General features: G+C 41.9%; 1 protein-coding gene across 1 annotated transcript in view; it reads right to left on the bottom strand.

The window, feature by feature from the left end:
- The window catches only part of LOC136122863 (inhibitor of carbonic anhydrase), a 40,305-nt gene extending 36,762 nt beyond the window's left edge, over positions 1–3,543 (bottom strand). Inside the window, exon 1 of the mRNA XM_065876980.1 lies at positions 3,476–3,543. Coding sequence (XP_065733052.1) covers positions 3,476–3,518 — 43 coding nt within the window. The 5' untranslated portion in view covers positions 3,519–3,543. The remainder of the gene's footprint in view (positions 1–3,475) is intronic.
- Positions 3,544–15,439: the final 11,896 nt, after the last annotated feature.

The raw sequence follows: 15,439 nt of genomic DNA, 5'->3' as shown, positions 1-15,439 counted from the left end.
TCTTTTCGAAAACAAGTCCTGGAATAACTGGATATTCATATGAGAAAAGTGAATCCCAACTCTTACTTTATACCATACACAAAAATTAACTAAAAATGTATCATAGACCAAAACATAAAAGCTGAAGCTATAAAACTTCTAAAACAAAACAAAGAGGAAACTATTGCAACTTTGGGGGTAGCCAATTATATCAATATTTTTAGAGAGGACGCAAAACATAATAACAAAAAATAAAAATTAGGTAAGGGAACCTGATCAAAATGTAGAACATCTGCTCTTCAGAAGGTATCATTTAGAAAATGGAGGGCTTCCCTGGTGGCACAGTGAATCCGCCTGCCAATGCAGGGGACACGGGTTTGAGCTCTGGTCCAGGAAGATCCCAGATACTGTGGAGTAACTAAGCCCATGCGCCACAACTACTGAGCCAGTGAGACTAGAGCCTGTGCTCTGAAACACGAGAAGCCACTGAAATGAGAAGCTCGCGCATGGCAACAAAGAGTAGCCCCCGCTCACCATAACTAGAGAAAGCCCATGTGCCGCAACAAAGACCCAGTGCAGCCAAAAATAAATAAATAAAATCAATTATTTTATTGGTGGTGTGATGAATTGGGAGATTGGGATTGACATATATACACTAATATGTATAAAATGGATAACTAATAAGAACCTGCTGTATAAAAAAATAGAATTCAAAAATTCAAAAAAAATTAATTAATTAAAGAAAATGGAAAGCTAAGCTACAACATTATTACTCATCAGGGAAATGCAATTTAAAACCATTGTGAGGTACTACACACACCTATCAGAATGGCTAAATGTGAAAATATTGACAACACCAAGTGTTAGCAGGGTGTGGAGCAACTGAAATTATCATACTGTGGGTGGGAATGGAAAATGGTACAACTACTCAAAAAAGTTTGACATTTTCTTAACAAGTTAAACATAACTTACCATTATGACCCAGCAATGCTACTCCTAGATATTTACCCAAAACAAATGAAAATATACGTCCACCCAAAGACTTGTACACTAACATTCATAGCAGCTTTAGTCATAATATCCCAAACTGGAGACAACCTAAACATCCACTAACAAATGAATGGAAAACAAACTGTGATAAAGTCATACCATGGAATATTACTCAGCAATAAAAAGGAATGAACTTTGATACATACAACAATGTGGATAAATCTCTAAACAATTGTGCTGAATGAAACAAGCCAGACACAAAAGACTATGTAGTGCATGATTCCATTTACATGAAATCCTAGAAAAGGAAAAACTTATCTAAAGTGGGAAAAAATGGGAATGACTGGGAAGGGGTAGGGGACAGTTTGGGAGTGATGGAAATGTTCTATATTTTGATTGTGGTGGTAGTTATGGGGGTAGGCATATTTCTTGAAATTCATTGAACTGTATGTATACTTGTAGGAGAGCATTTTATTAAAAGCAAGTTATGCTTCAATAAAAATGATTTTAAAAAGAAAGAGTGTGTGCAAGCAAGCTAAGTGTCAATGGAGTCAAGTAACCTAAACTAGGCCAGCCATCAATAACACTCCATCCAACCATGTGACAATTTCAAGAAGGGGCAATCAGAGCCCACCATGAATATTTCAATCTGCTCCTAGAAGGGAAAAGCTGCTGGTGGCCACATGCTCACTGCGTGGAGAAATCTCTTCCCCAGAAGAGCAAAAGGTAGAGAAAGGAGGTGGCAGCCTAGGTGGAGGTACAAGCTGTACTGAGCCCCTGGTTCTTGGCTCTTGCAAAGCCTACTGATCACCACTCCCACTCCTCTGACACTTTTAGTTTAAGCTAGTTTGGTTACGTTCCTGTCATCTGCCACCAGAAGGGTTTTTATAGGAAAAGAACACTGAGCTTTGAAGAAAGCACGTCCTCGATTCCAGCCTTGTCCAGTGGCCAAGAGAGAAGGAATGTTGGGATGGAGTGGGCGGAGGGCCAGGGAGAGGCAGCTCTTGCCTCTGTTTAGTAAACACAGAGCCGACTGGGAAAGTGAACTTTTGGTCAGTGCCTGACACTGCCAAGAGAGGGGATGGGGGAAGAACAAACAACAGAAGCCCTGTTCAGGAAGAATACGGGAGAGGCCAGGGGGCTGCACTCTGGATTTTCTGCAGCCATAGTTGGACCACAGCTGTAGCAACATTGCCAGCCTTCCCCAGCCCCATCAGAGCTCCCCGTGTGGCCCTAGGTGGCAGCACTGGGCCAAGGAGGGCCACCCCCATCCCTGAAAGCACTCCTTGCCTTTCCTGCCTTCTTCTGCTCAGCCCAGGTTATGCCTCCCCCCATGTTAGATACCCTACCCCAGAAATGATTTAAGACAGCCTGAGACCTGACAGAATCAGGGCTGGACAGAACCCAGTTGTCCCGCCAAGCAGGGGTCTCCACCTGCATGAGGTCAGTGACTTTGCACCATTACCTTCCTTACGGTTACCCAGCCAAGAGCCCTGACAGTCCCCCAACACGGGAAGGGGCCCCCTACATTTACGTGCAGGATTTTTTTTCCAGTGATAACTCACTTGTGCCTACAGCTCTGCCCTTAGGTACATGACTTCATGTCACTTTCACAGCAACTGTGTGTTTGCTGTGAAAAAGTAATTTCTACTGAACTGAGGAGGAAATCAGCTCAGAGAGGAGGGCAAGGGACCACCCAGTCACATGGCACCGAGTGGCAGGTGGATTCCATTCTAGGGTGATTGTTTCTGCCCTATATTCCTCCACCTGCCTAGTGTGTAGTCGGGATGGGAGGCATTGTACAGTTCAGAGCAGGAAAGATCCTTCTGGTTAGATACCTGACATGACAAGCTTCCCTGATGTGCCCCCTCCCCCTCTTAATAATAGTCCTTGAGCCCTCGGAAAAAATCCCTTCTCTCCTCTGACCCTGTTTCCTTCACTGTAAACTGGACGAACAGCCTCCAGGCCAGGGGTCATGAACTTTTTCTGTACTGGGCTAGCTAGGAAATTACTAGTTTTGTGGGCCATACAGTCTTTGTGGCAACTCTCCACTCTGCCCTTAAAGCCTGAAAGCAGCCGTGGACAATACCTGAAAGAGCATGATCGTGTTGCAATGAAGTTTTATTTATGGACGCTGACATTTGAATTTCACATAATTCTTATGTATCAAGCTATTTTTCTTTTTATTTTCTTTCACACATGTAAAAATGTAAAACCCATTCTTAGCTCGTTTGGCTGTATATCAGGCAGCTGGCGGGATTTGGTCGGCTGGTCAGAGTTTGCGAACTCCTGCCCTAGCCTGCAGGGTTTCGGCAAGGGCGAAAGTTGGTCAGGTGCACTGATGCACCACCGGCGGTGGAAGGCACTTTGGAGCCAGCCAGGCGCTGGGTTGCTTCGAAGCCGCCTAGACGAGGCAGTGCAGTGTCCCGCCTTGGCTGACCCTCGGCTGGCACCCGGTCCCATCCTAAACGGCCGGCCCCCCACGCGGCTCCCAGTGCGCACTCACCCAGGACCCCCGCGCACAGCACGGAGCAGACCGCGAGCCTCATTCTCCTCGGCGGCGCGTGACTCCTACCCGGCTCCCGGGGCCTCGGCCAACTTTATCTGCCCGCGAGGGGACGGATCCGCCTCCTCCGAAGGGTTCGCCCTTCCGGCCCATTGCCCTCGTCACACCCCCACCCCTCTCCCAGACAGCTCGCAGGGGCTCGCTGCGGCTGCACCTCTGCCCAGCGCCCGGAACTGAGAGGCTGGATCTCTGCTCGCGGGCTAGTAGTCCGCACCCCGGAGGTACGAACCGCAGCAACCCCGGAGCCCGCTGGACAGAGAAGCTGAGGCCCAAGATGAGAGTGACCGCCAGGGCCCCAGGTTAGTTACTGGAATGCGGGTTCCTTGACCCCTGGACCTTCATCTAGACAAGCAACTCTTCGATGTCTCCAACACAGACTCTTCGGGACAGAGGGGCGGTCCACTAGGTGAACACTGTGGACCCTTACCCCAGGAGAGCATGTGCACACGCATACACAACGTTTTGAACGCAATTTTCAGGTATCCTCAGACTCTTCCTCCAAAAGCGTCTCGGTTGCCCACTCCGGGTCCCTCCCCCACCCCCAATCCCCCTGACACGGTCTCCTGCAACCCTGGCTGAAGTCTGAGGTCAGGTGAAGCGCTGAACCCTGGGAGGGCTGCTTCTACTCACCAGTGCAGCCCGCAGCCCCATCCTCCTGAAGTCTATGAGCTCTGCCTGGCGGAAGTCTTCCGAATTTAGATTTTTCAAAATTTTTCTTGAAGTGTAATAAACATACATAAAACTTAACATATCCTAAGTATACAACTTGAGCAATTATCACCAAGTGAGCACACCCCTGTAACCAGCACCCACATCAAGAAACAGAACGTTAACAGAGTGGGGGGGTGCCTCTCCTCCAATTACTTCCCATCTCCCCACAAAGATATCCATTATCTTGACTTCTGGCAACATAGACTAATTCTGCTGATTGTTTAACTTTACAGAGATGGAATCATACAATATGTACAATGTTGCATCTGACTTCTTTCTGGTTACATTTGTAAGATTCATCTATGTTGTTGTGTATAGTTGCCCGTCAGGAGATCTTGGTGTTGCATATGACCCCATATTGTATATGCAGGACTTGCTATTTATCCTGCCTGTTGATGATAGTGGTTTCTAGTGGGCTCTTATAGTGAGTGCTGCTGTGAACATCCTAGTACATGTCTTTTCCTGCACACAGGTATACATTTCTGCAGGATATTTTCCTGGGAGAGTAACTGCTTGGTAATAAAGTAGGCATATGTTCAACTCATAGATACTGCCAAACACTTTTCCCAAGTGGTTGAACCAATTTCCACTCCCACATTAAGAGTACAAGAGTTTGGCTGTTCCACATTTTTACTGTTTTGCTGGGAGTGTTGTTGGTTTTGCACCATAATTTTGAGTTTTTTCTGATGACTAATGAGGTTGAGTATCTTTATATGCTTATTAGCTATTTAAATGCCCTCTTGTTCAAGTCTTTTGCCCTGGATACATTTTAAGTAGACTTTCTCTCAAGTTAAGTATTAGGACTGGCAATATAGTAATTCAAACCACAAACCAAGACTCATCTAATAAAGCATCCTCAAAACTGAGTCTTAAGACTGTAAGAATGTATTATAATTGAATTTAAACAGTTTATTATTTTAGCCCACCATAACTCTTTATTCTGCCCCCCTCTTCTTGCACGCAAAGGGTGAATCTTTGCTAAGGAAATACTGTTGTTTGTTTCAGCTCCTACCAAAATTATGAAAAGTTCTTCCCTCTGTCAGAGATTAACCCTGACTTCCACTGAGGCCAGAGATAGTCCTGAGGGAGTAGGAAGAGGTTGTAAGTCACAGAATTCACAAGGTCAAAGGCATGAGACTATTATACACAAACCTGGGCTCTCCTCCCCTTCTCTTACACACACACACACACACACACACACACACACACTCTCTCTCTCTCTCTCACACATATACCTCAAAGTAAACAATATATCCTCTTCCTTCCATATCTTACAGACATCACCATCATTGGACAACTAATGGGAGATTGTCCCCATTCTCTCCCCCTTCACACCACCTCTAGCCAGCTAAGTTGAGTTTTCAATTCAAGAAATGTATTGTCTCTATGTGCCAGATAACTAGGGACAGGATAGAGTGAGGAGGGGACCTCTCACATCTGGTCAGCTTTCAAGGTGACCGTCTGGGCTTTGGAGTAAGACCAGCTGGAGGGCACAGAGAAAGGCTTAGGAGCCTCGGTCACACAAGGTCCGTGCTGTGCAGAGAGGCTGTCGGGGTCCCTGAGACCACATCCCATATGCTCATGAGCTGGAAATAGCCAGCATATTTCTGGTCAGAGATTAAAGCAACCTCTAGACCAGCAATCTGCTGAACACCATCTCAAAGGAAAGGATGAACATGTCCCCTCCTTGGTGAGACACTCATCAGGGGGTTCTTGGCACAGGGTTTGTCCCAGAGACTGCTATGGTGTAAACCCTTACTCTGGGCCTGCTGTGATGGTGACACAAAGTCCTGAAGGCCACCTGCTGCCTCCCCATGCCAAAGACACTAGAGGCCAGAGATTCCACGTTGGGACTCAGCTACTTCTGTGTCTCCTTCCACTCAAGGAATCCTTTGATCTTTAGAATTTTTGAAAATGAGAATAGCAGTCTCTTCTTCCTTTTAATCTAGAGAAAAAGGGATTTATATCTTTTTAATGTGAACCTTTTATTGAACTTATACGTACATATAAAAAGTACACATCATGTGTACAACCTATGGATTAACAAGGCATGAACACACCCATGTAACCAGCACTCAGATAAAGAGAATATTACCAGCTCCCTAGGAGCCCCCTCATCCACCTTAGAATCACCAGTGATCAAAAGTAACCATTATTCTGATTTCAAACACCACAGATGTTTCACCTGTTTTTGTATTTCACACAAATGGAATCATAAAATAAGCACTGTTTTCTGTCTTGCTTCTTTGTCCAAATGTAATATTCATGACAGTCAACCATGCTGTTTCATATACTGTAATTTGTTCATTCTCATTACTGGGTGGTATTCCAATAGTGAATATATCAATGACTATTGATGGACATTTGGGGTTTTTTGTTTTTCAATTTGAGGCTATTATGAGGTAATACTGCTGTGAACATTTTTGTACGTGTCTGTTGGTGAGCATGTGTCTGCATTTCTGTTGATTATACACGCAAGGGCACGATTGCTGAATCTCAGCATGTGCCTATGTTCAGCTTTCATAAGTGCTGCCACACTGTTTCTAAAGTAGTCGTACACTTCCCACTCTCCTCCCACTCCCACCAGCGTATGAAAGTTCCAGTTGCCTCACATCATTGTCAACCCTTGGTTTGGGCTGACTTTTTAATTTTAACTCTCCTGGAGCATATGATGAAGTTCACTGTAGTTTTAATATTAATTTCCCTGATGACTAATAAAGTTGAACACTTTTCACATGTTTATTGGTGATTCAGATATCTTCTTTTGTGATATACCTATTTTTTATTGGATTATTTTCACATTTTTTATGTTGTAGGAGTTCTTTATTTATTCTAGATATGAGAACTGTGAAGGACATATGTATTTCAAATATCTTCTTCCATTTTATGGGTTTTCTTTCACTCTCTTGATGGTGTCTTTTAATAAACAGAAGTTTTATATATTTCTGAGTCCTATTTCAACATTTTCCTTTATGTTTAGCACTTTTTGTAAACTGTTTAAGAAATCTTTGCCTGTCCCAACTTCATGAAACTATTCTCTTATGTTTCCTTCTAGAAGATTTATAGTTTTACCCCTCACATTTAGATCTAGAATCCACCTGGAATTGATTTTTTTTAAAAAACACAGACATTTATTTTCCATTCATGTGAACGAGAAATTAGGTTAAAAGAAGTGGATGACTTTTCTTAACATGACATTTTTTTGCCCCAAATATTCACTCAGTAGGTCTCCTGGAATTTAACAAATGATGTATAGACCCTGTAATTTGTGCTATATAACTACAGTTATAAACTGAATAACTTAGTGAGCTATAGCATGATGTCATAGAAGACAAGGCTAAGGCACATGGCCTAGATCTTTTTGGAACTGATATTTGTGAATGGTATGGGATAGAAGCCTGTATTCATTTCTCCTTCCATATGTGTGCCCAGTTGACCCAGCACCATTTACTTGAAAGATAATTCTTTTTTTACTGCACTTTAGTATAAACTTTGTCAAAAATCAGGTAACTGTCTATGTGTTTCTAGACTCTCCACTCTGTTCCACTAAGCTATATATCAACCCTTCCACTTATATCTGTCTCAGTCTCTGTAACTTTATAATAAGTCTTGATATCTCAGTGAAGACACCCATGTCTAGAGTTTTATTGGTGGAAAGGTTTTCAATTCCAGATTAAATTTCTTTAATAGCTAAAGAAATGTTCAGATATTCTGATTCTTCAAGTCTTGGTATTGCTAAGTTTTTCAAGGAAGTTACCCATTTCATCTAAATTTCAAATTTATTGATGTAAAGTTGTGCACAATATTATCTTTATTCATTTTTTGTTTACCAGTTTATTATAAAGGATATAGATGAATGACCAGATGAAGAGGTTCATTGGTGAGGTCTGGAAGGGTCCTGTTACAGGAGCTTCTGTCCCTGAGAAACTGGGATGCACCATCCTCCCAGCACGTGAAAGTGTTCACCAACCTGGAAGCTCTTATACATTTTTAATGTGTGGAGGATCCTTGCTATAATTTTCTTTCTCATTTCTGATATTGGTAATTTATGTTTTCTCCTTTTTCTTGATTAGTATTGCCAAGGTTTTACCTATTTTATTAATTTTCATAAGGAGCCAACTTTTGGCTTTGTTGATTTTCTCTATGGTAAATTCACTTGTTGATTTCTGCTTTCTTGACTTTCTTTGGGCTTTGTTCTTTTTCTGGATTTTATAAAAGGAAGTTAAGATCATTGATTTTCAGCCTCTCTTCTACTCTAATATATGCATTGAAGGCTCCAAATTTCCTTTTTCTTGATATATTATTATATCTTTATGATTATCTAAAATATATTCAAATATATATTCTAATTCAAAATATATTCCAATTTTCATTGTGATTTCTTGTTTAACTCATAGTTTATTTAGAAATGTACTGCTTAATCTCCAGTGTTTTCAATTTCCTGGTTAGCTTTTGTTATTTATGCCTAACTGAGTTCCACTACGGTACGATAACATACTCAGAATGATTTCAGTCTTTTGAAATATGCTGAAGGTTGTTTGGTGGCCCAGCATACAGTTACTTTTGTTGTTTAATATGCATTTTAAAATAATGAGTATTCTATGGCTGTTGGGTAAAGTGTTTTATTTATAATGCTATACATAAATCAAATACATACATATGTGTGTTATATACATATATATACACACACACACACACACATTGAAAATTGTGTTGTTCAGCTCTATAATTGTTTTAATCCGATTTTTCTATTAGCACTGGAGAGAAGTGTGTTCCCCACTATGATTGTGGATTTGTCTATTTCTTGTTTTAATGCTGCTGACCTTTGCTTTATATATTTTAAAACTATGTTTTTGAGTACATACATATTTGAGATTGTGATAGCTTACTGTTAGGTTATTCCCTTTATAATTCTAATCATTATGAAGTGCCTCTTTTTATCTCTAGTAATGTTTCTTGCTTTAGAGTCTTGTATAATATTGGGGTAGTTACACCAGCTTTCTTCTGGCTATTGTATGCATCATATATTTTTTAATCCTTTTGTGTTCAGTGTTTCTGTGTCCTTATATTTAAAGTGTGTCTTTTACAAGCAGCATATATTTTAAAAACTCCATGTGACAATCTTAGACTTTAATTGGCATATAGTTTGTTGACATTTAATGTAATTACTGATATGTTAGAGTGTTATCTGACACCTTATATTTGTTTTCTATTTGGCTCACCTGTTTTTAATGTGCAAATCTTCTGGCAGAGCATTTTCTCAGGATTTTTAATGTTTTTAACTAACAGTTTGTAGAGTTTGTTCTTTTCTTCCATAACTTTAATAATGTCACTGTATTGTGTTCTTTTGTCTATAATTTCTGTTGAGAAGTCAACTGAGGTCAACTGTTGTTCCTTTGAAGGTAATTTGTCTTTTTCCTCTGGCTGCTTTTAAAATATTCCCTTTATCTTCTTCATGTTCTTTGGTTTGACCATCATATGCCTAAGTGTGATTTTACCCTAGCTGTGAAGGTTTGGGCTAATTTTTTTAATCACCTTTGGAAAATTCTCAGCCATTGTTTGTTTAAATATCCCTCCTGCCTATTCTGTTGATTCTACTTCTACAACTATAATTGTATGTGTAGTAATCCCTTTTTTAAAATATTTATTTATTTATTTTGGCTGGTCTTAGTCGCGGAACATGGGATCTTTGTTGCGGCGTGCGGGATCTTTGTTGCGGCATGCAGACTCAGGTGCGTCGTGCGGGATCTAGTATCCCGACCAGGCATTGAACCGGGGCCCCCTGCATTGGGAGCGTGGAGTCTTACCCACTGGACCACCAGGGAAGTCCCTGTAGTAATCTTTTTCAAATGCACACATGTATCATGCCTTTTTCTGTATTTCCATTTTTTTCCTTGTGTTTCAGTTTGGATATTTTATATTAAACTAACTTTCAGTTTACTAATCCTCTCTTCTTTGCATCTATTGTATTGTTAAATCTACTTAATGAGAAATTAACATAAATTATTGCCTTTTTCATGTAAACTCAAATTTCAGACTTTTTAGGGGGAGTAAAACAGGCTCTTTGCTGTATAGAATGTTCTTTCTGCGTTGCAAAAATTCTCTTTCCACGGTTTTGTAATTCCTGTATTCCCCCATTCAGTCTTGGCTGCCACAAGTGCAAAGACACTTTTTCTTGCATCTTTAGTGGAACGATTGCCTTTTTCACTGCTAGAAGTTCCATTTTTATTTCTTCTTCATAGATTCCAATTCTCAAATGAAATTCTCCACCTTTTTCACCCTTTTATTCTACTAAGAAGATAAAATGGGGACTAATCACTTTCATCCAATCGAGGTTTGGCTGAATCAAGACTAGCCTGCAGTTTTGATAGGCTCCTATGCCTACCCACTGAAAGCCTGGTGTGGTGGGCAGAAAAATGGCCCCCCAAAGACATCCATGTCCTAATCCCACAAACTGTGAATATGTTATGCTACTTGGCAAGGGAGGATTAACGTTGCAGATGGAACGAAAGTTGCTAGCCAGGCAATTTGGGAATAAAGAGATTATCCTAAATTATCTGTGAGGGTCAATGTAATCACAAGGGTCCTTTAAATGTGGAAGAGGGAAGCAGAAGGGTTAGTGTCTGAATAAGGCAAAGAAAGCCTGCAGTTGCTGGCTTTGAAGATGGAATGGGGCTGCAGTCATGAGCCAAGAAACGTGAGCAGCTCTAAAGCAGGAAAAGCCAGAAAATGGGTTCTCCTATGGAGCCTTCAGAAAGGAGAGCAGCCCTGCTGACAACTTGAGTTTAGCCCAGTGAGACCCATTTCAGACTTTAGTCCTACAAAACTGTAATATAATAAATCTGTGTTGTTTTAAGCCACTTAATTTGTGGTGATTGTTACAGCAGCAATAGGAAACTAATACACCTGGTATATTCTTTGGGCCCTCTCTAAGGTGTGGAATTATATTTTTTGCCTCCCTTTCCACGGAACTTCAAATTGTGCCAAATATCTTAAGGGGAGAACTGGTCATTTATCAGGCTTAGTTCTCTGCACCTCTCTTCTCATTGGGATCTTGTCTCCACTTGTGTTTTTCCAGCCGTGAGACTGCCAAAGCTCTGCTAGCAGTAGCCCTCTGCTCAGGCAAAACCAGATACCTCTTACCTTGTACCAGGAAGTGGGAAATTCCCCCAAGGAAATGTGGTTGCAGAATGTCATCTCACCTCCCTGGGTTACCCCTTCCCTTTTCCAGAAATTTGGCACCTCTAATGTCTAATGCTCTTAAATAGGTTTTCTGGTGCTTTATCCACATCTAGATGTGCTCAACAAGAGCACAGTTCTTGAACAAGCTACTTCACCATTACAGAAGCACAAATGAGGACATTAACTACTAATTTTTAATCTTTATTTTTGAAGATTCTAGTATATTGTTACTGAATGAATGAATTTTACAAGTTATTGTGCTCACAACTGCTCTAACTCCTCATTTATTCATACCTTTGAAAGGAAATAGGGTCTATGAGGGCAGAGACCACATTCTTCTGGTTCAGCATGCTAACCCTAGGTTGGAAAACAGTGCCTGGTATAAGACTCAAAAAAAAAAGATCAAATATATGATAATTATGAATAAGTGCATGTAAAGGATTGACTCAAAAGGAGGTTGGACAATCTTCTCTGTAGGCCTGTGGACAAAAATCAAATAGGGTCAAGAGGTGAGCATTGCTCCTAAGGTTAATGATCTACCTAAAGCTAACACAGCCTAAATCCAATAGACCAAGATGCCCTCTGACCTCTGAGTGGAGCAAACTCTGGAAAATTCCTGTGTACCGGAACAAAGTCATATTGCAAAGGAAGGACATCCATAGTCCTAAAGCCATCTCTGTTGTTTTGGCACAATCTCTCTAACAGCAGAGCAGGAGGTTAGGAGATTGTATTGTAGGAAACAAGTTAAAGACTTCATTATGGCCTTTGGAAAATTAGGAATTTGTGAATTTATCATTAACTGTGTGCGAGGCACTGAGCTAAGTGCTTTTCAGATATTAATTTATAGCAACTCCATAAGGTAGGTGCTATTGTCATCCTCATTTCATACAGGAAGAAAGCAAAGTACAGAGAGGTTAAGTTACTTGCCGAAGGTCAGACAGCCAGTACATGTCAGAGCTGGCAATCAAACTAGGCAGCCTACTTCCAAGTCCAAGCTCTCCCCATGTGGCCTCTGGCATTTGTCTCTGAAGCAGTTTCACTTTCCTCTTTCCAAGGGCCTTTGTGGTAATAAAAACAGTTTTTGAAGTGGCAGCACATTTGTTTAAACCCTGGCAACTTCAGAATTGATTAGGTTGGTACTAGTTGACATAACAGATGAAACTCCTGATCTCAATGGTTTAACATAATGGAAGTTGGCTTCTTGCTAATATAAAACCCAGATGGCAGCAGTGGTCTTGTTTGGTTGGAGAGGCAGGGATGGGGAGTTCACCTTCATAGCTCTGGTCAGTCATTCAGAGATCCAGGCTAAGAGATGCTCTGCCATTTTCAACATGTGGTTTCCAAGATTGCCTTGTGTATTGACATCTAGAATAAGGAATTGTGTAAGGCGGTACGAGAAGTTTCCATGAGCCAGGCCTGGAAGTGCTAAACATCTCTTCTACCTATATTCTATTGGTTATAACTCAGTCATACGATCCCACGGAGATGCAAATAGGATGGGAACTGGAATCCCTGGCTTGGGCAACTTTGTCCCAGCAACAACACACACTATCAAAGAGGACCGCATGCCTTGGGTCTTTTGTCTCAGTTTGAGTTTCCCCAGAAAGCACACTTTTAGACAAGCCTTTCTAAATGTTTTATTTGGTAAGTGAAGAAACAAAGGTTAGAGAATGGGGAAGGGAGACAGGGATAAGAAGGCATCCAAAGGATGTACTGACAGGTCAGTTATCACTGTGGAGACTGGGGCTTAATTCCACTGGGGAAACTCTGGGAGCCAGGGTAGAATATCCCATTAAGAGGCTTGCAAACAAGAGTCTTTATACACGAACTCCTGTCAGTCATTGTTTGAGGGTTTTTTCCCATGGGTCATAAATCCCCTTGCCTTCTGGGATACTGTGCAGGTGGCTAAGCAGACTGCTGGTGTCAGAGAATGGCTTCATGCAAAGGAATGCAGGTGCTGGCAATTGGAAGTTTCCCAATATGTCTGTGAGTGGTAAGGCTGAGGGGATATGTATGGGATACTAAGGATCTGCTACACAGTCTCAGCCAGAGTCCACGGGATGGTCCAGTGACATATGGACTAACAAGACCAGTTGTTGCCCACCCCTCACCCTGACCCAGTCGCATACCTGATATACAATGGTGGAGCAGGGACAGAATAATTACAATAAAATTCCTTTTCAGAAAGGGAAGGAGGGGAGACTCCTAGCTGTTGCTGTTCAGCATTAACTTTGAAGTCCTACTGGGCAGGCATTGGGTGGTTCCTCTGCCTGATTAGATCCAGGTTCTGCTCTCTGAAAGCAGTTCCTTTGCTCATTGCTCTCCAAGGTCCCTGGCCCCTCCCTCTGGGATGGTCTTCCTTTTCTATCAATATTATCCTCTCTAGCCAGGTCTGGATGGGGTACTGAGGAGCTTGTGCTCCGTGGGGGCTGTATGACTTTTCACCCACTTCTGACTATGCAAGCTTGAAGGTTGTACAAAGTTTGAATACTCCGGATTTCTGGTTTTCTTCACAAAACAATGAACCTTCAGAACCTTAGTAACCTTCAGATCTATTTGCTCCCAGTCAGTTTCACACATACAAGACAAGGTCAAGGGCAAGGCCTGACTGATGAGGCTGGTGAAGATACATGAGACACGTTTATTATTCCATAGATAGCAAAAAGGAAGAAGCCAAAGGTGCCAGCTCCCTGGGTCCTTACCCACACACCAAAAAGGATGACACTGAAGGGGCTGGTGGCTGCAACTTGAGTTGTGGGAAACCCCATCACTGGGGAGCCAAATCTAGATGGTAGCTAAGTCGTTTTATATTCTGTAGCTCTATTCTGAGGGGAGTGGTGCAGAAAGCCCCACACTTCATCAGAATCTGGGAGGTGATGAGAAACTATCGGATGACAGCCTTCCGGGGGAGGCAGGAAGACGAGTGGGAGGTGGCCTCCATCCTCTCATGTTCCTGCAGGATCACAGAGTGTTTTGGCTCACATATGCTGCAATCCCAACCTTAGCCTGCATGGATGTGTGCACGTCTGCCAGGAAGCCATGGCAGAGGTGCTCCCCTACAGTAGCTGCCACACCACAGTTCTCTCCTGGACTAATTTTCATGCTTGATTGCTATCCTTGGCCCCAAACCTTTCTCTCTCAATTAATGGTGCCTACCCAGCTTGGGTGGGAGGACCACACTCTTAACTAGGTCTTTTCCACGTGGATGGGTTGTAATGTACGTTTGTTCTGGAAAACCTCTCTTGGGTTTCTCTCTCACTTTTAGAGCCTAGATGCAGTCAGCTTTTCCAACCCTGCAAATCGCCAGTTTTGGACTTTTTAATTCCTTTTATTTTTTGCTTGCAAACAAGCCAGTTCTTCCCTGAGTTTACCACTTTCTTATAATGCCTAATTAAATGCAGCCAATAGCAAACAACACGTGCCACTAACATTCTATTTTACCTCCTCTTCCCAACACTTCAGCAGACTCAGTAGGCCTATGTTCTACCTTCCAGGTACTGAAGACAACAGTTTAAATAAGTATTTTGCCACTGCAAAGACTATTTCTGCAGCAAGAAAGATGGTTTACTAATCTCATTTTAAAATTATACATCCCCTTATTTGTACATATTTATTCATTTACAGCACTGGAAACAAATCTAAAACCCTATCCCTGAAAAAAAATCTACTTTTAGTTTATGTTCTAGTTTTCAGAAATCTTACGTAGCAAAACATAACAAGAAATACTCATATTCCCACCATCCATATTTTAGAAGTAACTATTTTGTCATATTTGTTTCCTGTATTTTTTCATTTTACAAACACATAAAGTTCCCTTTAATTCTACTCCAAGCAGGGTCTGGAGTGACTGGCTGTAGGTGACAGAAGTGCCAAGGAAACAGGGAAGGAAGGGGGAAGTTAATGCCCAGACCCCAACTTCACAGGCAGCTGCCTGAGGACACATCACAACTATTCCCCGCGGTCAACAATATCTTCATGGACCACAACCCATACAACCATTTTCACCTTTCC

The sequence above is a fragment of the Phocoena phocoena genome, chromosome 4 (genome assembly GCF_963924675.1).
Source record: "Phocoena phocoena chromosome 4, mPhoPho1.1, whole genome shotgun sequence".
In the NCBI taxonomy this organism is placed as follows: Eukaryota; Metazoa; Chordata; class Mammalia; order Artiodactyla; family Phocoenidae; genus Phocoena; species Phocoena phocoena.
Note: the sequence above shows the minus strand (reverse complement) of the source record. Positions and strands in the feature narration are given on the sequence as shown.